The sequence below is a fragment of the Prunus mume genome, linkage group LG5 (assembly GCF_029339155.1).
Source record: "Prunus mume cultivar Tortuosa linkage group LG5, ASM2933915v1, whole genome shotgun sequence".
NCBI lineage: Eukaryota > Viridiplantae > Streptophyta > Magnoliopsida > Rosales > Rosaceae > Prunus > Prunus mume.
Genome location: NC_142702.1, coordinates 3,589,782 through 3,612,638, shown reverse-complemented (window position 1 = coordinate 3,612,638; position 22,857 = coordinate 3,589,782). Strand labels below are relative to the sequence as shown.

General features: G+C 36.2%; 1 protein-coding gene and 1 pseudogene across 2 annotated transcripts; one reads left to right on the top strand and one right to left on the bottom strand.

Annotated features, from left to right (window-relative positions):
- The first annotated feature begins 14,922 nt into the window (after positions 1-14,922).
- On the top strand, positions 14,923-16,032 carry LOC148916656 (protein BPS1, chloroplastic-like). Its single transcript, XM_089053516.1, has one exon. The coding sequence runs from the start codon at positions 14,968-14,970 to the stop codon at positions 15,910-15,912; it is 945 nt and encodes a 314-aa protein (XP_088909642.1). The 5' UTR covers positions 14,923-14,967; the 3' UTR covers positions 15,913-16,032.
- A 69-nt stretch (positions 16,033-16,101) lies between these two features.
- Positions 16,102-21,603, bottom strand: LOC148916655 (agamous-like MADS-box protein AGL15; annotated as a pseudogene). Its single transcript, XR_016127438.1, has 8 exons — positions 21,166-21,603; positions 19,406-19,481; positions 18,590-18,654; positions 18,408-18,507; positions 18,234-18,275; positions 17,726-17,766; positions 17,439-17,611; positions 16,102-16,566 (listed from the first exon to the last, which is right to left on the bottom strand). The product of XR_016127438.1 is annotated as an agamous-like MADS-box protein AGL15 (transcript).
- Between the last annotated feature and the right edge of the window lie 1,254 nt (positions 21,604-22,857).

Genomic DNA, 22,857 nt, shown 5'->3' with positions numbered 1-22,857 from the left:
GTCTGGCAAATTGTCCCAAGCTAACCAGGACATTACCATTAGCCTACTTTCCAAATCTTCAAGAGCTCAAACTGAGTAACTCTAGGAATATGGACTCCCTTACTATTTCACAAAAACCTACATGCCCGAAACTCCATTGGCTCAGTTTCTTAGAGATACCTCTATGTCCATGTTTCGAGTGTTTTCCCTGAGGGAGGGCTGCATGCGCTCAACTTGACAACCTTAAGCATTTCTGGACGCAAGATGTTGAGATCACTGCCACAAAAGATGCACATCCTTCTTCCGTCTCTTGAGTCTATGCGCATACAAGATTGTCCAGAACTGGAGTCATTTCCTGAAGGAGGACTGCCACCAAACTTAGAATCACTTTGCCACTGCAATCTTTCGAGTCTTAAGACTATGGATGGCGAGGAGTTTCGACGCCTCAACTCTCTTAAAACATTGCAGAATTGTGAGATGCCCTAATCTCCAGTGCTTGCCAGAAGCAGGGCTGCCCGCATCTCTTTGGCCATGTAAAACTTCGCAAACGTCCTTCACTGCAATAACGTTGCGAAAGAGAGAAAGGGAAGGACTGACTGACCAAAGATTGCTCACATTCCTGTCAAAACTATGTGCGATTAGTGAGTTTAAGTTGTTCTCCGTTTGATAACCATTTTAATTTTTTTTTATTAATTTTTTTTTCTAGAATATAGAGGTAAATGAGAGTGAGAATGAGAGTGAGTGTAAGATTGAGAGAGAGGATAAGAGGGGAGGATGGGAGGGAGGGGTAACAAAAAGTGAAAACAAAAACTTGAAAGTAAAAAAAATTTCAAATAGATTTCAGTTTTTAATTTTCGTTTTCACTTTTATTACTTATCTCTCCCATCCTCCCTTCTCATGATGCACGTCATGTTATTAAGGAAATTGGCTTTTGATTTGGTTCATTATACTCATTTGAAAGCATTAGCTTTATATAAAGTGGGATAATGAAGTTAAAAAAAGAAAGAAAGTGGGCATCCTTCCACTTCCACTTCCCCAAATAATTTATATAAAAAAGGGAGCTTTAGTTTTAAAGCATAATATAGTTTACTAATTTAGTAGAAAGAAATACAATTTAGTCTAATTAGCAAAAGGCAAAAAACCAAAATGTAACAAAAATACCATTACAAAATATGAAAATTACAACATATGTCATTTTCAGTATTTAATTTAAACCAAAATTGAAAAACGACATCAAGCCAAAACTGAACCAAAACGACATCAGAAACCAAAATTGAATCACAACCCCTTCGCGCGACGTTTCAACTTCACCTCCAGAAACCTCTGCAACTTCACCTCCAGAAACCTCCGACTACCAACGATCATCGAAGACCACCAACGATCATCGAAGACCACCAACCCATTCGTGCGACGATCATCGAAGACCACCAACGATCGGAGCCGATTCTTCATTCTCTCTTCCGGCAGATCCAACCTATTCCCCAAAATCAAATCGACGAACTTGCGACTTACTTAGCTTATTTAATCCAAGAACACGACGATTTATTTATTGAAGGGTTTAGTACACTCTTTGGGGAAAAATCGAAGAAAATGACCCTAACACAAATTTGCGTTCCTGATTTTAGGGTTCTGAAATTTTACTTCCTGTTCATTCATTCATTCTGCAATGTAGTTTAGGTTTTGGGTTTAGTTTTGGTTTGAAAACCTCTAAAAACCGAAAAATCACAAAAGAAAGAAAAAGAGCATCAAAACTGCCTTCTTCAGAATGATCACGAAAACAGAAACTGCATTGTAGTTTCTGCTAAATTATTTATACTTCTTTCCATTTCACGCATGTTGTTCTGTAGTTTCTGTTATGTTTTGTATTTCTTGTTTTGGCTATGCTGATCTTTCAATTTCATGTCAAGTTGATGCATATTTCCTGGTATATTCATTTTTGCATTGCGAAGGAACCACAAATCGTGACAGCAGCGGTGAACTACAGCAGACATGCGGTTGCGTGTATATCTTCTTGAATGCTGCTCATTTCACGTATGTTGTTCGTAGTTTCGCTATGTTTTGTATTTCTTGTTTTGGCTATGCTGATCTTTCAATTTCATGTCAAGTTGATGCATATTTCTGGTATATTCTGCTTTTTGCATTTTAGTGAAAGACAAAGCAGCATGCGATTGTGAACCACAAACCGCATTGCAGTTTCTGTGCTTTTGAATGTTGCTCATTTCACGCCATGTTGTTCTGTAGTTTCAGTTATGTTTTGTAGTTCTTGTTTTGGCTATGCTGATCTTTCAATTTCATGTCAAGTTGATGCATATTTTCTGGTGTATTCTGTTTTTTGCATTTTAGTGAAAGACAAACTGCATTACGATTGCGAATGAACCACAAACCGCATTGCAGTTTACGTTGCAGTGTTCTTTGAATGTTGCTCATTTCACGCCATGTTCTTCTGTAGTTTCTGTTATGTTTTGCAGTTCTTGTTTTGGCTATGCTCGATCTTTCAATTTCATGTCAAGTTGATGCATATTTTCCGGTGTATTCTCTTTTGCATTTTGTGAAAGATAAATCTGACATTCGCAAGGAACCACAAACGCATTGCAGTTTCTGTTTGCTTGTAGTTTATCTCTACTTGTCCTAATAGTATTTTCATCCCTTCTTGTTGCAGATCACAAATGGCACAAGAAATGTCACCCAAAAGGAGGAAGCTCAAAACCAACCAAAGCGAAGATTCAAAATGATGGCTCAAAAGAAGTAAACCAAAGCCAAAGTCAAAGCCAAACTATGATCGGAAAGCAAAGCACCCAGACTATGTCCAATTTCGGTGCAATTGCAACGCTTTCAACAGCATCATTACGGATGTAAAAGACAAGCTCAATGAAAGGCAGAAGAAGCTTCTCAAGAATACCCCATTCTGGAACTTGATTGAGTTGTTTTACAACCGAGAATCGACATGAATAACATGAATAAGTCAGACCTTGACTTAGTACAGCTTGCTCAAGAAATTTGATCCGGATACAAAGATCCTTCAAATTTGGCACGAAGCATTCAAGATCCACGGCAATGCAGTGAGTCGATTCTAGGACTTGCCAAATGAAGGAAAATCATCAACTTGTCAATGATAAGTACACTTCTACCTTCAGAATAAGGCACTTGGAGAAAAGGGAAAACCATCAAAAAATCAGGTAGAAGCAGAATTACTAAAGACAATTTCCTTGGCAAACCAAGCAGAAGAAAGAAAAGGCCAAGGCAGAGGAAAAGAAGAAAACGAACAAAGGAAAAGAAAAGAAAGAAGTGAAGAAGAAGAAGAAGAAGAAGAAGAAGTTGACTACGACAAGGAGGTGGTCAGCCTAGTATTGGTTCACCTCTGCATGACATTCCTTTTGCCAGCCTTCATCTACTTTGCATTGGAAAGTATTTGAGCACTGTGTGAATCTAGACACACTTTCAAGCTATTCTTGGGCAAGAGCTGTTTCAGCCTACATGAATGAATCCTTGGTCGCAAAAGCAAAAGCAAAAGCAAAGAAGGGTGGAGAAGGCTCTATAGGAGCTGTTTCGGGTTGCATTATCCTAATATTGGTAAGTAAACAGTGGCTTATGCAATGCATTTTGAGTTTTAGGCAATGCAGTTTCCCTTTAGTGCAATGCAGTTTCTGTTTTATCCTAAGCAGTTTCCAACCTAATTTATGATATATCTTTCAATTTCATGTTTATGTTTTGTAGTTCTTGTTTTGGCTATCTGATCTTTCAATTTCATGTCATGTTGATGCATATTTTCTGGTGTATTCTCTTTTTTGCATTTTAGTGAAAGACAAACTGCATTGCAGTTTCTGTGCTTCTTGAATGTTTCTCATTTCACGCCATGTTCTTCATAGTTTCATTATGTTTTGCAGTTCTTGTTTTGGCTATCTGGTCTTTCAATTTCATGTCAAGTTGATGCATATTTTCTGGTGTATTCTCTTTTTGCATTTTAGTGAAAGACAAACTACATTGCGTGAACCAAAACTGCATTCGTTTACTTCTTGAATGTTGCTTATTTCACGTCCATGTTGTTCTGTAGTTTCTGTTATGTTTTGTAGTTCTTGTTTTGGCTATGCTGATCTTTCAATTTCATGTCAAGTTGATGCATATTTTCTGGTGTATTCTCTTTTTTGCATTTTAGTGAAAGACAAACGCATTGCAGTTTCAGGCTTTTGAATGTTGCTCATTTCACGCCATGTTCTTCTGTAGTTTCTGTTTTATGATATATCTTGTTTTTGAACTGTGCAGTTTCTACTGTGTGAGAGGACAAACATAATACAACCAATCCTGGGCAAGGAGAAAGAAACTCCTGCCATTCTTAAATGGAGTCTTGTGGAACTCCACACAAGATTCAACCAAATAAAGGACTTGAATGACATCGAGGTATGCAATTTATCGCATGTTCTACTTTAATGTATCTTGAATGTGAATCCATGCTAAATCATTCTCATTGTACAGTGGTATTTTTAAAACTCCTAAAAAGCGAAAAACTACCAGGGAAGAGGAAGACACTGCTTGACAAGGTAATTAAAATCTGTATACAGTGCATTGCAGTTTGTGTTTTCTACATTGCAGTTTGTATTTTATCCAATGCAGTTTTTGAATCATTCAATCTCATTGTACAGGGTATTTTGAAAGCATATAAAAGGAGAAAAACTACTAGAGAAGAGGGAGACCCTCTTGACAAGGTATAAGAATCTCTAAACAAAGAATTATGCATTGCGGTTTCCATTTCCTCCAATGCAGTGCAGGGCCTTAATTAGTTTCCGTTCAATATGAGTAAAAGAAAAGAAGATGAAGGACAACAAAGAGAAGCAGAGGAAGCAGAGACCAAGGAAAACCTGATAATGCTCGATCAAACTCCAGCAATTAAAAGAGGATGGAAAGAAGAAAATGTTTGAGAATGAAGCTGGAAATGAACCTCTTGCAATTCAAGACCTCTTGGTGAAGTCCACGACAGACCAAATCAACTATCGCCAACGTCAAGATCCTACCTTCATTTGCCCAGAAAGATTACAACTGTGGAAGGATGAAATAAATGAAGACAGTGAGAAGAAAATGAAGGAATTGTGGGATATATTTATCCAAGGAGAAAAGAGATCAAAGGAGTTGGAAGCGAAGTTGGCAACATACGTAGAGAAATTAGATAATGAAGAATATTTGACCGCCATCATGACAAAGGAATCTACAGTTCAGCTTCAGGAAATACAAAATCTAAAAAGGAGGATTGCAGAATTGGAAGGCAAGGAAACTTGTATTGACAAGGAGAAGATTGCCAAGAAAAAGGAGATTGAAGAAAAGTACAAAGGTAGAAATTGAAAGCTTGTTCTCAGACCCATACAACTTTGAAATGGAGATGGATCTGCCTACAACACAACCAACACAACCAGTTGAAGAGCAAGAAGAAGAAGAGGAAGAGAAAGAAGAAGACAAGAAAGAAGAAGAGAAGCAACAAGAAGAGAAAGAAGAAGAGAAGAAGCAAGATGCTCCAAAACCTGATGTTCCTTCAAGAGTACTAAGGCTGAAGAATAGAGAAAGAAAGAGGTTTCAAGCATCTTGCTATGTGTACGAAAAAAATAAGAAACCAAAAAAGAAGGCAAAAAAGGATGATGAAGAACTACCACAATTCAAGATTATCTCTTCCGAGGAGCAATCAACACAAGAGGATCCTCAAAATCAGAAGGTGGTATGCAATTACTGCGCAGATTCAAGCCTGCGCTGCTTATTTTCGATTGTAGCAAATAGAAATGCAAATGCGCAAAGTGTTATCTCGCTACGTAAACGGAAATCGCATTGCGGTTTCTGCTGCTGTACGAAAGTAGAACGTAAAACGGAACTACATTGCGCTTTGCATTCTGAAAACGGAAACGCATTGCAGCTGCTTTTATCAAATGTAGTTTCTAATTAGTTTTTTCAATCATAGCAAGCATAACACAAGAGGCATCTCACCGATGCCACAAATCCACCCCGATCCCAAAAGGAAGAGCCTTCATGATTCAATACCTGTAGGTATGCAAGAATCAAATGATGAAGATGAAGGAAAAAAAAAGCCAACAAAGAAAAAACTAGGATGGGGTCAAAAGAGGGTTTGGCAGAAAATTCCAAAGGAGGACAGGGATCATAATTCAAGAATACTACTTAAGTACTCAACCTAGGTAATATCTCTATTCCAAAAGAACAACTCTTTCATCTTTTAATTACAATAAACTAAAACTAATCTTGTGAATTTCATGTATTCGAATCCGCAGGTGATAGCTTTTGGTCAGGACTCGATAATGAGAAAGTGACAAACCATGATATCAAAGATATTGTATGGGACCTGGAACTGTCACAAAACGTAAGTATAAAATACTAATTCTATAACACATACTGCACTGCATTTTTTATTTGTGCTACCTATATTACCCGTTAATAATTCCATTTTTCTCCAATCAATGTGAAACAGGTTATTGAGGCCTATATCCAAATAGAGGAGGAGAAAATAGGGCCCATGCAGACAGATAGTCCACAGTATGCTCTACATGGACGTAAGAATTATTTTGAAAATTCTTGTTTAAATAGACACAGCAGATTTTTGAAAAATATATACTAACAAATTGCCATTCAATGATGGCAGGCTTACATGCAAACCTTTCTAGAACCAAATTGGCATAGGGCCCTGTATGAACACTTACTTGAAAAACTCGGGAAATGCAATGTTCTCTTCTTCCCGATCATTTCAAGTTCTGAGTTCCACTTTACACTTCTCACATTTCACAAAATGGAACGAAAGTGGAGACACTACAATCCACTTAGATCGTTGGGATCTAGAAAAGAAGAAAAGTATTGACATTGCTCAAAATTTTGTAAGTGGAATGAAACTGTCTTAATTTCTCAGCACAAACAAAACAGAAATGCAATGCGCTTTCAGTATTATACGTACGATGATCTTAATTTCGCACCAAAACTATAATATGCAATGCAATCGATTACCATTTCTTTCTTCTTTTCTTTTTTTCTTCTTCTTTAAAACAGTTAATATTGTGAAGGGTGGCTAGAATATATCGCAGACCACGCACAAGAGTTCTTAGAAACTAAAACAATACCAAAACTTGTGGAAGCAAAAAGAAGGGCCCCCTACACCTGCACAGGTTGATTTGTCCCCAAATGAAGAACTCACTCTAAATTGGATTCTGTAAAATCCATATCAGTTTCCATTTGAGGATGACATAAATGTGCTCAACAAAATTCATCTTCGTAAGAATTGTGTCTACTCAACCATTCATTACAATTTGAAATCATTCAAAACCAAAGCTAATCTAAGTATTCATTTGCAGTTGGATTACGTGTATGTTCATCATGTTCTACATGGATAAATAGCACAAGGATGCCCATTCCAAAAATGTGGACAAGAATTTCATGAATGAATATCGAGCACAATATGTCACAAAACTCCTACACCACAAACACCTGTGTAATTAATCGCTCTAGTGATTTGCCTTAACTCAAGACAATATGTATCTTAATTCTTGTGGATGTTTGTAAATATTTCTAGTTATGGTATATAAGAACATATTTCCTATACATATAAACTGTAATATAATCTTGGAAAGGATGCAACAAAACGAAATGGATAAATAAAGACCGAATTTTTCTCGTCATACATCGCAACAAATTAAAATTGCAATGCAGTTCGTCTCGAATAATTATTCAAAATTATTCAAATTGAATTATCGATAAGAAATCTATGGCTACAGATTAGCTGTCAAAATCTACTATCACGCTCCGAAAGGTAAAGGCATAATCAAAGTACTAAAACTAATATCAAAACACATTTAAGTAGGTCGTAGCATGTTGTAATTCAATATACTTGCAAAAATTATTTCTGAAATGAATTATCGAACAAGAAATCGTGACCGCAGTCCAGTCTCAACAAGCGCGCCGCAGCTACGTTTTACAGTCAAATCTGATCACGCACTTTGCGAAAAGGTAAAGGCATAATCAAAGTACTAAAACTAATATCAAAACACATTTAAGTAGGTCAGTTGTAACATTCCAATATACTTGCAAAAATTATTCTGAAATTGAAATATCGAACAAGAAAGTCGTTGCGTTTCTGGTCTCAACAATTGAAACTGCTCGTGGCCGCATAGCTAAAATCTGCACTGCTGCTCAAAAGGTAAAGGCATAATCAAAGTACTAAAACTAATATCAAATCACAACATAGACTAGCAAAAAGTATTCTGAAATTGAATTATGGGACAAGTTCTGGTCAAAATCGCAACAATAAATAAACTACGAGCAAGTTACGCAACAAAATCATCAAATCAAAACAAGCATTCAATGGCCAGCTCAAAAACGAATATCCACTCATGAAACAATTGTATAATTTTCATTAACTTCAAAAAACAATCATAATATCCAATTAGAAGCCGTGTAGCCAATTAAAAGCAACTAAAGCGCAATGCAAGTTTGCAAAAAGTGCAATGCAAAACTCGACTATACATTCACTAAACCATATCTAACGTAAGCAATCGTCAACTGAGAAGGAATGTTCATATCACAGCCTTGCAAGTCTTCCTATTATGCCCAGTAACACTACACCGACTGCATTTCAATGGCCTTTAAATTCACCAAAAGCTTTGATCCTCTTTGTTGGTGGTCTTCCTACCGCCTCTTTGTAATTGTCGGAAGCACAATCCAAATTGCACAACTGGCTGCTACGCCAAGCCTTTCCAATATCCGAATAGGAAAAATAGGACTCATAGGCTTTTCAAAGAAGTCACCCTATAAACTCCACGAATCATAAATTGAATCTTTCTTTGCTAGAATTGCAGCTACCGAATGCGTGCAAGAAACCAGTCAATTTGCCAAAGACGGCAAGAACAAGTCCTTTGCTCAAGATCAACCATCAGAATAATCAGCAAATACTTAAGCAGAAACTAGAGCGACGAACTACCCAAGTCCTACCGGCCTCCGCATTTTCCCACAGTCTAGTTTCCATCTCCGGACACAAAATTGTTGTCCACTTCTCCGCTTCAATTCATGTTGAGAATTCAATACCATCATTTCGCCAGATCCTTCTATCAAAGGTAGCAAGCAAATCTGAAACACACCAACCCAATTATTAAATGACTCGCTAAACTATTTGCCATCTCCCCATACGCATTCCTTTGAAATATGCGTTAGGCATAGTGATCTCTAGACAAATCGATATAAATGTCTTCACTTTCGAACTCCCAACAATCACCAACTCCTCCATTGCTACCGTAAACTCTTCCTCTGTAACAGCGATATATTGCGCACCTACTAAATAAATTGATAACGATCCTTGGAGCAATTTCATAACTGACTTCGGGTACTTCGATATCAAATTCTGTTTGAGGTGATAGTAACAAAGTAGAATGAGGCCATCCAGGAAACACAAAAACCCAAGTGCATTTAACAAACCTTGATTGCGATCCGAAAAAGGTCACCACTCTCCCCATCGGTAGCAAAATAGAAGCCAAATGTTGAAGAAACCAAGTCCAATTCTCTCTCTCTCAGAATCAACAACTCCAAAAACTAGAGGATAAAACCCTGGCAAAACAAAACCAAGAGCACAAGTATAAGCAAAAGGGAAATTGTAAAGCGGTAGCAGTTTTTGAAAACAAATCGCTCAAATTTGAAAGGAAACCAAAAGGCAAATCCATGATCCAAGTACTAAAACTAAATTTAAAACACATTTAAGTTCATGAGCAGTTGCAACATTCCCACATGATATAAAAAAATTACTAAGAAAATCGAATTATGAAACAAGAAACTCGCAATGTATTTACGCTACATTGCAACAAATGGAATCGCAATTACACAAAGAACTATACTTGATTTCCATTCTTTCCGGATAACATAGAGAGCTGCCCTTTGTACTTGCTCTTCAAAAACGTAGCATCAACGAACAACAAGGGTATGCAATATTGAAATCCAGCAATGCAACCGCCAAACGACACAAAAAATCCGTCCTAAAGCGATTAATTCCAGCTTCACATTCAAGAGTGCAGAGAGAACTGGTTAGGTTTCCTTACGGGCGGCGTGATACCACACTAACTCATTGAAGGGACTTCGACTCATCACCGTGAACGCTCAATTTAGCTAACTCTTTGCCAAACCATGCATGGTAGTATGAAATGTCTATACCATAATAATCTTTGAACTCGTGTATAATCTCAATCAAGCCAGCCTACTGGTTTTGCAACGAATTTTCTGTCTAATGAGGAGGACACCACACGAGACTTCATCATCTTACTTTTGATTCCGTATCCGACTCCACACATGTATGCATTATTTAATGTCCGAATTATAAAACAAACCATGTAGTTTCACAACAAGAATAACCGCCACTACAACCCTCATTTTTATTCGAACAAATAGCAACCACCCGCTTGTTGTCATTGCGGCATATAAAAATTAAATCCTACTTCAAGAGCGTACTGCACAATTTCAGCGGAACTCCTCTGCACCACCAGTCAAACTTCTGCGCTCTACATGATGTATGTCGTCTCCCACTCATTCGACAACAAAGGCTTAGCACTTGCTCTTCGACCACCTGTATTTATTTCGTCCGTTTCGACAGATACTAGAACACGACGACTCACCTTTTCACATGCTATCAACTCCTTATTTGCACAAAAATCACCACTATATTCACTTTGCTCCCGCCATAAATCCTTCGCACTAAAATATCAACACTCTTCTCATTTGATACAAACAAAAATGACCTCATCATGTCCAAATCGCTTATCCGTTTCTAGAAAACAACTCGGATAACTGGGCAATGCGAATACCGTAATGATAAAACAACCCAACTGCAAACCCTTAAACCTTAGACACAAAGTCTTCAAAATATCAACCATGGATGACTCTGATGTAAACTGAAAACATAATGGTTTCGAGGCTTATATGTGCACTTGGCAAATGACACACCTCCATTAGCCTTGAAAATGCAAACAAAACAACAAACAAAAACAGAAAACAATTTAAATCAAAATAATGTACATGAGCAAATTGTAAAATTCCAATAGACTTCCAAATATTAGTCTGAAATCGAATTATGAAACAAGCGCAATGCGTTTCACTAAAGTACTAAAACTAATATCAAAACATATTTAAGTAGGTCCAGTTGTAACATTCCAATATACTTGCAAAAATTATTCTGAAATTGAATTATCGACAAGAAATCTACATAGCTGTCTCAAAAGAAAGCTACCGCAGTTTCTGGTCAAAATCTGCACTGCTGCTCAAAAGGTAAAGGCATAATCAAAGTACTAAAACTAATATCAAATCACATTTAAGTAGGTCAGAGTTGTAACATTCAATATACTTGCAAAATTATTCAAATTGAATTATCGAACAAAGCATGCGATTTTACACGGTCTAAACAAAACCTGCAGTTTCTGGTCAAATCTGCACTGCTGCTCAAAAGGTAAAGGCATAATCAAAGTACTAAAACTAATATCAAATCACATTTAAGTAGGTCAGCAGTTGTAACATTCCAATATACTTGCAAAAATTATTAAAATTGAATTATCGAGCAAGCGATCTGCTTTCTTGGTCTCGAACAAGAAACTGAGCGGATGTAGTTTATGAGCCAGAAAATCAAAACAATTCGAATAGAAACCAAAAACCACGATAAAAGTACTAAACTAAATTCCATAAACATACAAGTCGACATAATCGAAAACGAGTTCTAAAGTACTCATACCTCAAAACTTAGGATCGCCAAAAATCTCCACAACAAACAAGACTTTAAAATCAAATCGATCACGAAATGAAGAATATAGGTTTAGCATTGAACGCCACAAGATCGCGCCGCAAAATCGAGCCACAAAACTGAGGCTCGAAATACCCGAACTAAAGCGAAATCACCCAAAGCGATGAGTCATTCAAAGAGAAAATCGAAACGAGCGTAAAAGGAAGACAAAACGAGAAAATAAAAGCAAAACCTACAAGAAAATTGAACTCCAATGGAAGAACCTTCGACGAAGAAGAAACGAGCGAAAGAAGAACTCGCGCGTCGCTTTAAGCGTTGAGAGGCAAAGCGTCATTTAATTTGTAGGTTTATGAGTAGACTTTTTAAGAAAATGGTAGGGTTGTCTTTTATTTGACATTTTTAAGTGGCCCAACGAATCGGGCCACCTTGGGCCTAATCTAAAATAGCTATTTTTTATTAAGTATTAAAACCCAAACTAAAATACCTAATATCTCACTTCCTAATTAGTAAACTTAATTATGTCTAATACCTAATTTTCCTTATAAAAAATTAACGAAACATATGCTTCTTATGTAGTTTTAAGACTATGACACGCTATTTTTGCAAGTAGCATTTTCCTGTTATAATATATAATTCTTTTTATTATTATTTAATATAAGTGATAGTTTGAACTACAAGAGGGAGGGGTTTCTCTCACACACTTTCAAAATATCATAAGGATTTGAACCTGAAATCATTAATCTGTAAGTCAATGTTATTTTTCACTCGACTCGTTGACTTGTTTGGTCTGATAATACACATTGTTTGGTTATGGTTAGAAATGTAATCTAGATCTTTTGGGGTATGACAGGGATTAGGTTTAGTTATAATATTTGTTCGTTGTTTGGATGTTCTTTTTCAAGCCATTTAATTTTAGAACTCAACTTGGACCCAATTAATGTAAAAAGGCATGGGATTGGTGCTAGTAGAAAATACAATTTGGGATTGGCCCCTACAAATAGTGGCAGGCAGTTCATTTAGATGAGTAATAAAATAATTAATCTTTTTATAAAATAAAATAAAATAAAAAAGTTCCGAAAAATATCAAAATAGAAGATAAAATGCATTTTGACTAGTCAGAAATTGCAATTCGAGGAGACCACTAGTGCAAGCTACGTTAGTTATGGTATGGACGTCGTAAGAGTGCACGTCTACACGCTCCTCTTCCTCTAGCGACTGCAGCGACCAGAAACAATACAAAACCGTGTTGTTGACAATTTGAATTACATATGGCCTGGCTGGATTCTGGAAACTCCTCGAGAGTTTGTAGCCCGCACGTGTTTTTATAGGTGTACGTAGTTCACTATAATGTTTCTATAGTTGACCACATTTGCTACCAATCTGACCAACACTACATACACAAATCATGTAGTGCATTTTTACACAAACTATCAAAGATGCTATGAGTGTTCGAATCTAAAATCATTAGTCTATAAATCAATATTGTTTTTCACTTGACTGGACTCTGTTGACTCATGTAATATATATCTTAATTGCAGTGGCGGAGCTCATAGCTTGTCTTTAGGGGGGCCAATCTCGTAGTTTCAAGTTTTATAGCCTTATATTTCAACTGATATGAGAAATGATAAGAGTTATTGACTTTTTATGGAGTTGGGAGCCACGGGCACTGCGGGCCTATATGTGGCTCCACTCCTGCTTAGTTGCATAAGATACATGTATTATATATGTATGTTTGTATGTATTTTCATATATATTAAGTATTTTCATGTATTATTAAAATAAAGACTATAAACTATTAATTGTAAACAAATATTATTAAAATATATAATGGCTGAAGTTTTCACCGTATTATTTTCTAAAATTTTGTCAAATAATACACGTGTATTTTCTTCGTACTTTTCTCATGATTTATATCATCTACGCTCATAACTTTTCCTAGGGTAGTAACAAAATCGTACATCTAGCCAAACCGGAAAGTGGGTGGGGGAAGAAAAAAAAATTAAAAAATTAAAAAAAAGACGCCCCCCAAAGGCGAGGATGTTTTGCTCACCAAGCTAATGTGCAACAAAAGATGGACGACAAACGACAGAAACGACCCGTACAAAGTAAACACACCCCCCCAAAAAAGGTCGTACGGTTTCATGGCCAATGTTTTTGTTTTTACAAACAACACCACGTACCGTACGTAGTTTTGAAAATAAAAAAGACAACGACGGTGTGAATTTGCTGATCGATTTGGGACAGGGATGCCCAAAGCACTTTTCTAAGGCATTTTGGGTATCCAAAACCTTATCATATTGCAAGACAAAAAATTCTCTTTCTATCTTAAAAGAAAAAGTGGAAAAATAAGCATAGGATTCTTGTTGATGTTGTCTGTGCTAATACTGAATCTGTGTCCAAAAATGATGTCATTTCCAGATATTTATGTCTCTTGAGTTTACTTTAGAGTTTATATGGAAAAGATAATACTTAAATAAAGGGTATATTATTATATATATATATATATATATATATAAAACTCCCTAAATTTAGGGGTCATTTCAAATTGGTGAAGTTTAGGGAATTAACTCTTAAATAAAAGTTAAGAGAAAAACATAGAATCACATATTAACTAGTCTAGTGGTATTTGTTTCTAGTTAGTTAGAAGAGATATCAGGTTCTCTCACATAGATGGTAAGGAATATAAGTATTTGTGATGATTTTAATACCTAGTTGCATTCTAGCTTTATTATGAGTGTATTTACCTATCGTTCGACTCCAATTAGTTGGATAATGAGGGTTATACAAGTATTTTGTAAATATCCTATAATTTGTCAAAATATAAGAAAAAAAAACCATTTAATTTTAGTCATAGATAATGCAACAGAGCATAAAATAAAAACAGAGAATCTGAGCTGCATTTGTTCATCCTTGTCTACGTAGCTTGCAGTTGTAGGCAACAAGGCCCAAGTGGACCCAATTGCCCACAAATCGTGTATATCAAGCACCAAGGAAAGTACACAATTAGATAAGCACATTTGACCGCCGACATTCCCCCTGTTTTCTAATTTTCAATTGGGCATGGTGGAGGGTGTTTGCTTTGTCTTGCACACGCACCTGGTTTTTGCTACTCTCTGTGTCTATCTGTTAAGACAACGCTAACACGCCATGTGGACTTTTTCAAACCAAACCAAACTTATATATAAAGCAAGTCTCCAAAACAGACCACAAAACAAACTTCCAAAGCTCCTCATTGTATTGCATTTGCAATGGTTCTTTTGGTGCGAAAGTTTGATAAATTTTACTCTAAACTGGAGAATTTCCATCACCACAAACACAGCCACCAATCACAAGCCTTATCAGCATCTCTGGAGGCTTTCAAATCCCATGTTTCAAATTGCTTGAACAAATTGTCTTTAAGTTCAAAATCTGGCTTAGAAATCCCATCATTTTCATGGATTCAACAGTGTTTTGAGCTCCTACCCATCATCAACCATGCTTTTGCCAAGCTAGTTGTGGCCGTAGACTATCCTGTGAGCAAATGGGAAGCTGCTTCTGTGGATGAGTATCTCAAATACAGTTTGAATTTGTTGGAGCTTTGCAATTCCATTAGTTCCTCTTTGTCTCATCTTGGGAAGGCTAGGCTTTCACTAGCTCATGCTTTGAGCCTTGTGGAGAATTCATCACTTTCTTTGGCTTTAAAGCATCTGAAGCCAATCCAACCAAAGGGTTTGAACAAGGAACTCAGATTCCAAGGAAATGAAGAGATTGGGAAACCAAGGTGTCCCAATATTAGCAAGCAAGCTGTTATTGATCAAGCTTTGGTGGTTATGCAGGGTATGGTATTTTGGGTATGTGGGATTTTGATGTCTGGCTTAGTTGGGGAAGCCAAGCCATACTTGGAGATGAGAAGTTCAGGTGGAAGGTTTGTTGATTCATGGCTTCCTGGATTGGATTTGAGAGCAAGTGAAGTAATTGTGGAGAGAAATGGTGTTTTGAAAGAGGTGAAAGAGCTTGATGATGCAGTGGCTGGCCTTGCTGCTGCTATTGGAACTGGAAAAAGCAGTGATGAAGCAGCTGAGGAATTAAAGAGAAGATTAGAGGTGTTTGAGAAGTTGGTGGAGGGTTTTGGGAAAGAGGTGGATTGTCTCTTCAATAAGGTTTTGGCTGGGAGAAATCAATTGCTCAGTGGCCTTGGACAGCAAAAGCAGTAGAGAACAATTGTATAATTTAGTCTGTACAGAATATTGTTGTATGTTTATTGATTTTACTTTTTTTTTTAAATGATTGTAATCATGTATTCTTTTTCCACATAAAAACACTTTGAAAAACCAGAGTTTGTTTTGTATATAGCAAAAATAAATTAAAAGACTTAACCTTGCTGCATAATTTGAACCTTTCACTTTCAAAACAATGGCTGAGATTTAACGAACTTCCAAAAGTACTCTAGGTACTCTAAAATCCGACCAAGGAGAGCTACAATTTGTAAATATCCAAAACAGATTACATTTTCATCTTCTTTTTTAAAATTTTCTGGCCTCAAAGCAAATTACAAAGGAAACAAGTATAACTAACTAGAGCAGCTTCCTCTCCATAAGCCAAACCTCCCAAGAAAGGAACTTCTATGTCTCCACATTGATGATTTTCGGGTCACCTACGGATTCTACCTTCTCTTTTACAAGTTACTGACCTTTTGACGAAAGCTAATAAGCTACACTCTCAACTGTATGAAATTCATCTCTAGCATCTGTTGATTCTATGGCAAAGAGAACCTCAGAAACAATTACAGGGCTAATTGGCTCCCTGAGTCATTGGAGTGAGCTTCTCTTTCTGGAGCCTTCCTCTTGCCATAAACATCACTTGGCAGCCTGGCAAAAAGACAGTAGATGTACAACGAACAGAATAAGATAACAATGTTAATTTTCACTTGAGAAACTTGTTTTACATCAACTGTAAAACAAGAAATCATAGGGGCAAATAAATTTAAAGTTTTCTTAACAGGGCTGGGGTATATTTTGGCTGGCCCATCCTAACCACAATCCATCCCCAAAATTTATTTGAGGCCTTTTAGTCTCGATTGTACAGTTGGGCATATTTATTTACTTATATTTTTTATTTATATAAAACCTCGATGATACGAAGAAATTTGTTGAAATAGATAAAGGATACATGAAGAAAGAGGAACAAAAAGGACAAAACCCCTCTAAGAGAAGCTAAATAAGATCATAGCAAAATAAAAGGCTACAAAATCAAGTTAACCTATAGCTAGGGAGCCCTGTAAGGTCCTGTGAAAAGGCTGTAGTTGCAAAAGAAGGAACAGAATCCCTCCTGTGGGAGCCAGATTAGTCCACCCTGTAATCAGCCAAACAATATGACTGTTTATCATAGATGAGTTCTACTTTTTGAAAGAACATCAAGCACATCTAAAAGATACTATATAGTTTGACCATATTGAAATTAACATTTGAGTTGTTTACATTAGTTTTCTAGTAGTAATCAATTTTACTCGCAGTATGGATAAGTACTATATATTTATTTCACCAGTAATAAACTTTTAACACTTTACTTTGCTTCCCTCTACCTCTCCCTAAAATTTTCCATGCTCCGCCATCAATGGGCCAGGCAACTAGGAAATATTATCTAAATCTATTAAGTAGCCTAGGATGCACAAGAAACAATAAGCAACAACAGTTTTGCAGTTTATTTGAAGGTTATTTTGTTAATAAGGAAAGAATAGTACCCTAAATGCAAGGTGATGTCAGAATCTCCATTCTCAAATGCAAAATTGCTGACCAAATCTGGGCTTGTGACACCATGGTTTACAAGGGATTTCTCTTTTTCCACAGGATAATATTCCAGATAAGATGGGACTGCACGGTCAGTTTGTGGAAATAAACACCGAAGCTCCTCAACCTACAATATAAGAATAGGCCATAACAGATACATTACATAATATACAAATCACTCACAGGGAAGTAAATGTCATAAACTGATCAAATTTTCATTAGCAGGAAGAATGTTGTTTACCTGTCTGCGCAACGTTCATTCTCAAGTATAGCACGCTGTTCCTGGAGGAAACAAATAGCTGAAAATTAAATACCGGGTAAAAGTGTGCAACTTAGTCTTTTCTATACATACCAATGTAGATGCAAGGTCATTGTGCAACTTATACCATAAAGCCAAGCTTTTAAAACCAGAACATAAGTATATAAGGAAAAACTTTGCATTATAGATTAGTCACTTTCTTCCTTTTCCTGTCACTTTTCATTGTCATATCCCTTTCTCTTTTTCTTTTTTCTTTCCTTTTGCTCTAAATCATTGTGATTATCCGTACTTCAAAGTAAAAGTAGCTTAATCGAAACAAAATAGTATCTTTAGTAAACTTCAAGAAAAATTGCAGCTTTCATATGTTTGCAGAAATGAATTTTCTTCTTTGGTTCTTTAGGAAGTGATACTTCAGCATAAACTACGCAGTGCTACTACTACAGCTTTAACTTTAAAAAAGACTAAAAAATTCGGTTGTGCTTCCATGTACCTGTACTCTTGATTGCTCTAGTTGCTCCACTAGTAATTGCTCCTGAAATAGTAGAATATATATTCAGGCCTTTCAGATTGCGGGAATTAGTACATGTTACAACTGCAACATAATCTGACATCTCTACTGAATAACTGAAAGGAAAAAAAATAAAAAAGGAAAATATAATAGAACCTTCCTCTCCTTCACTGACAATAATCCTTCATTTAATTGCTGTTCTAGTTGCTGCAATTCTTTCAAGCTCAAACCAGTCAAGTCCTTACCCAATAGCCTTCTACACAATCAGAAAAAATATTATTATTACGTGTAAGGATCTCACAGTATTCCAAAAATGTAAGAATTGAGTAAATACATACACTTGTTTCTTTTGTAGCTTTGCAAATTCATCCTTTAGAACATCCAGCTCCTTGAAGTCTTGCTTCTGAAAAGAAAGATAGAGTTAGAATTATCAATAGAATGCTGAGTCCACAAAACTATGATCATGGAAAGAAAAAAAAAAAGACAAAGTATGACAAACGGAAAAGGTTCTCAAGGAAGCAATTAAAACTGCCTAGGTACTGCTCAGACTTGAGTCTCAACTAAAATCATCTCATGCAGACCAAAACTTCATAAAATGAACATTGTGTGTCAATCATCTTTTTCCAATATACTTCATTGTTTCACAACTAATGCAAAAACAGGGCATTACTCATACACTATTTACATCCTTCTGTCGTTTTATGAAATTACAGTAACTATATCGCTTCACTCTTTATATATGTCACTATATTTAAAACTCATATGATCAGCATCACTATTTCTAATACCTATACAAAACTAAATGTCATTGCCAGCAACCGGACAATTCTTAAAACCTTTCATAGCGTTATATCTCCAATACAATTCACGAAGGTCAGAATAACTTCTGGAAATATTATGGGAGGTCCTTGCTCCAAGTGAGGTTAACATAATTTACCTAGGGAAAAGAACAATTTTGAACATATGAAACATATTCACTAACATATATTTCGCTTTGTCAAAGTTCCATACAGGTAAGACTGACATGCAACAGGAGGAAGAACAAATTACCACAGGAAGAACCAACAAATTAACAAACTTGTCCATCTTAAAATTTGTGTTACAACATAAAAGATCAACAAGTGTCAAGTATATAAACTTGTTGAGCAGAATACCTCTGCCTTGGATTCTTCTGCTGCATCCTCTGAAGAATCTAAGCACTTGTTATACCTTGAAAGAGTTCGCTTCATACTACAAAAGTACGAACAGATCAACATCAGCAGTGTTCCACTCAGATGAACAGAGAAAATTTAATTTCAACTTGCTTTATCTCTTCATTTACAGCAATACTTCTAAGTTGTTTTTTTGTCCAAGGAACTGGTGATAAACCACTGAGTTAATGCTTCTTCTCAAGCTAGATGCGATATCCAAAATGCTTTAGCCAAAAAAACTAAAATATTGTAGAAAGACAAAAATGGGTCCATAGAAACCAGAAACAATATCCATATTGTAATCCAATCAGTTAACAAAAGTTAGTTGAGTCTTTAATTCATGTTTGGAGAAAAAGTGTAGGTCATCTCCAGCGGAAGAGCAAAGGCTTACAAGAGTAGAGATAGAAAATTTCCAAAATGTAATTACACATGAGGACTATTAACTTTCATTCAGGTGATCACCTTCTATACAATTAAGGACTGTCAAACAGAGAGAGAAAGAGAGGAGACTTGCTTCTGCAAAGTTCGCAGGCCATTAGAGAATACAGACAAATTGAAACAAAGGATCATGTATTCTTTTTTGGTCAATTCCTACATTTAGGGGAGGAAAAATTTGAACTATGGATTCTAGAGAGGAATGACACCAATTCGCATTTGCCTTCTGCTTAATACGGAGTCATCAATTGGTATAAAGAAGGACAAAAGACAAACTAAATTCAAGCCTTTTGATAAAACCCCATGCCCACTGGCATTTCAGGTATTTCCACCACGCCAAGACTTCAGAAGTCATTCTAATATCCCATTATGGAACAATCTAGCTGACCTTGCCTTGGACAAGAGAAAAGAGCATCTGAATATTCCAATCCCTACAATCAACCACTGTCCAGCTTAACACGATGGACAAAGGAGCAACAACCAAACAGGGGAGTTCCAAGAAGTGGCATTTCCTTTTAAATGCAGTGGAGTGTTTATGATTCTGCTAAGGGTGTGAGTACTAGAGCGACCAGAGTTATCAGTAATGGAAGCTGAAATTGGCCTTCTGATAGTTCTGACTGACCAACTGGTTCTGAATTAAGCACCAGCAGCACTAGTAGCTTACCAAGGTTCATTTCAGAGTCAATTAAGCATCAGCAGTACTTAAAGAGTCGAAAAAGAAATCGATCCAACATCATAAAAGTTGGAACAAAAACCACTTAAAATAATACTTCCAAACATGAAAATGTTATGAAGAATCTCAACTATTTGCATAATTACTTCAAAAGTTACTCATGAGAAGACCACATCATAGGTGAAATCGCCCCCAACTTAACAATTATAACAATAAACAAATTGGCACACAACGTGGAGAACATTTTATATAAAAAAGAAAAAAAGGAAAATGAAGTACATACCTAAAAAAGAATAAGAGGAAACGGAAACATGAGCATCCACTAGTTTGTAAAATAAAATAAAAACAATAAATAAAAAAATGAAGAAAAAAATGTAATAGACATTGAAATTTTTTGAAGCCAAATAAAAAAGGGAAAACCCAAAACCCCAGATAAATTCCTAAAAAGTATGCAGTCATGAGGAAATTAGGTGAACCAACTAAGGACAAAAACTTTATCAATAAACCATCACAGAAAATCAGAAGAAACACATGCATGAACCTCAAAATTTCAGAAGAAAAAAAAAATTGGCAATTTGTCCCCAAAAGAAAGAAGTATAAAAATTCAGATACATACCCAGCACTGGAAAACTCAAAAAGCTTTCCAGTATTAGAGAAGATGATAACAGCAACCTCAGCATCACAAAGAATAGCCAATTCTTGAGCCTTTTTGAGCAACCCAGCACGTCTCTTTGAGAATGTGACTTGTCTGCTATTAGCATTCTCAATCCTCTTGATCTCAATCTTCCCCCTACCCATATCTCAGAACGCCAAACCCAAACTACCCAAATGCTCAAAACCCACAAAGGAACCAACCAACCACAGCCGAAAAACTTAAATTCCAATTCAAAGTCTTTCTGGGTTTTCTCTGTGTCGGTCTCTCTCTCTCTCTCTCTCTCTCTCTCTAAAAGAGTGCTCTTTCCCTCTCTAGCCGTTCTGAGGGTCCTTGGGAAAGAGACGGGTTGCCAAAATTAGATTGGGGAGAAGATAAAGGGGCGTGTGTGAGAGAAAAGAAAGCGTTTTTGCCCCAAATGGCGAAAGCTCGGAAACGGCAAGTTTGCATGGCTCTGTTTACTATTTAGAGTGGTTGCATGACTCTGTTTTGCCACATTTGGAGTGTTTTGGGTGTTAATGGGTCTCTTTGTGGGACCCACTTTTCCTTCCTTTTTTAAATTGTATTTGAGTTTCTTTTAGTTAGTCTGGCTTTTGTGGGTCCCACTTTTACATTTCAAAATTATTATTATTATTATTTTCTATTTTCCTTTTATTTTTTATTTTATTTTATTTTATTTTATGATTATCTATGTGCTATAAACATGGTAGTTTAATGTTGCTGCTAGGTATAGTAAATCAAGTGGCCAAAATTAGAGAGAGAGAGAGAGAGAGGCAGGCGGTAGGCTTATTTTGTATTCTTTTCTGTTTCCACATTTAGAGTCCCATTGGCAATTTTTGTAATGGGTCTGTTGTGAAACCCACTTGCCCTTGGGCATCTAATTCTCTCTTCTTTCAATTTGCCACATTGAGAAGTTTCTGGTTACATTTAAGTGATACATTTAGTAAAGCCACTGCCAATTTTAGACAAGGGCATTGCCTAATTTGTAAAAGCACTTTTGCAGTTTTTGGAAGGAATGTCAGGACTATTGACTCTTCTTTGCTGTCATGAGCAAATTGGGAAGGGTCTCATGACTCATTTGGGCTGCAAAAGATTTTTTTTCTTCCCATAATTAAAGTGATTTTATTGCTATATATTATATAGGTTAGGCCTAGAGAAGGGTTGTCAAAAACTATTCCATATTTGTATGCTGGTAGATAGGGTATGAATGTAAATTTACTTGAGGAAGTGTGCACCATTTATGTTTTATGGAATACAGGTGAAATGGCGCTTCTAAGCCATGATTCATAGTGAACCACATTTTTAAGAAAGAAAAGTATTGAATTTGGATTGGTTCCTCAACCTCAAAGTAAACTTGCACATATACATAATGAAAATTATTTTTATCATTTAAAGAAAAGTTATCAAGAATGTCTTCCACTTTTATTTTTTAAAATTAGGAGTGCATGATGACTATTTTGGAGTACCAACAACAATTTCTTAAAAACTATTTAAGTATCCAACTTTGATAGGTCTTAATTTAATTCCTGGCTTGAGATTCATCACTTAAGATGGTGATTGCCGAGTAAAAAAATCCTCTAATATCTGATTATGGACACTCACGCATAGGAATTACCAATTTAGCAACTTAGGCTTGAAGGTCTAAGAACAAATATT

Excerpts from the sequence above, each read along its gene's own strand:
- LOC148916656 (XM_089053516.1), top strand. The coding sequence starts at position 14,968 with ATGGTTCTTTTGGTGCGAAAGTTTGATAAATTTTACTCTAAACTGGAG.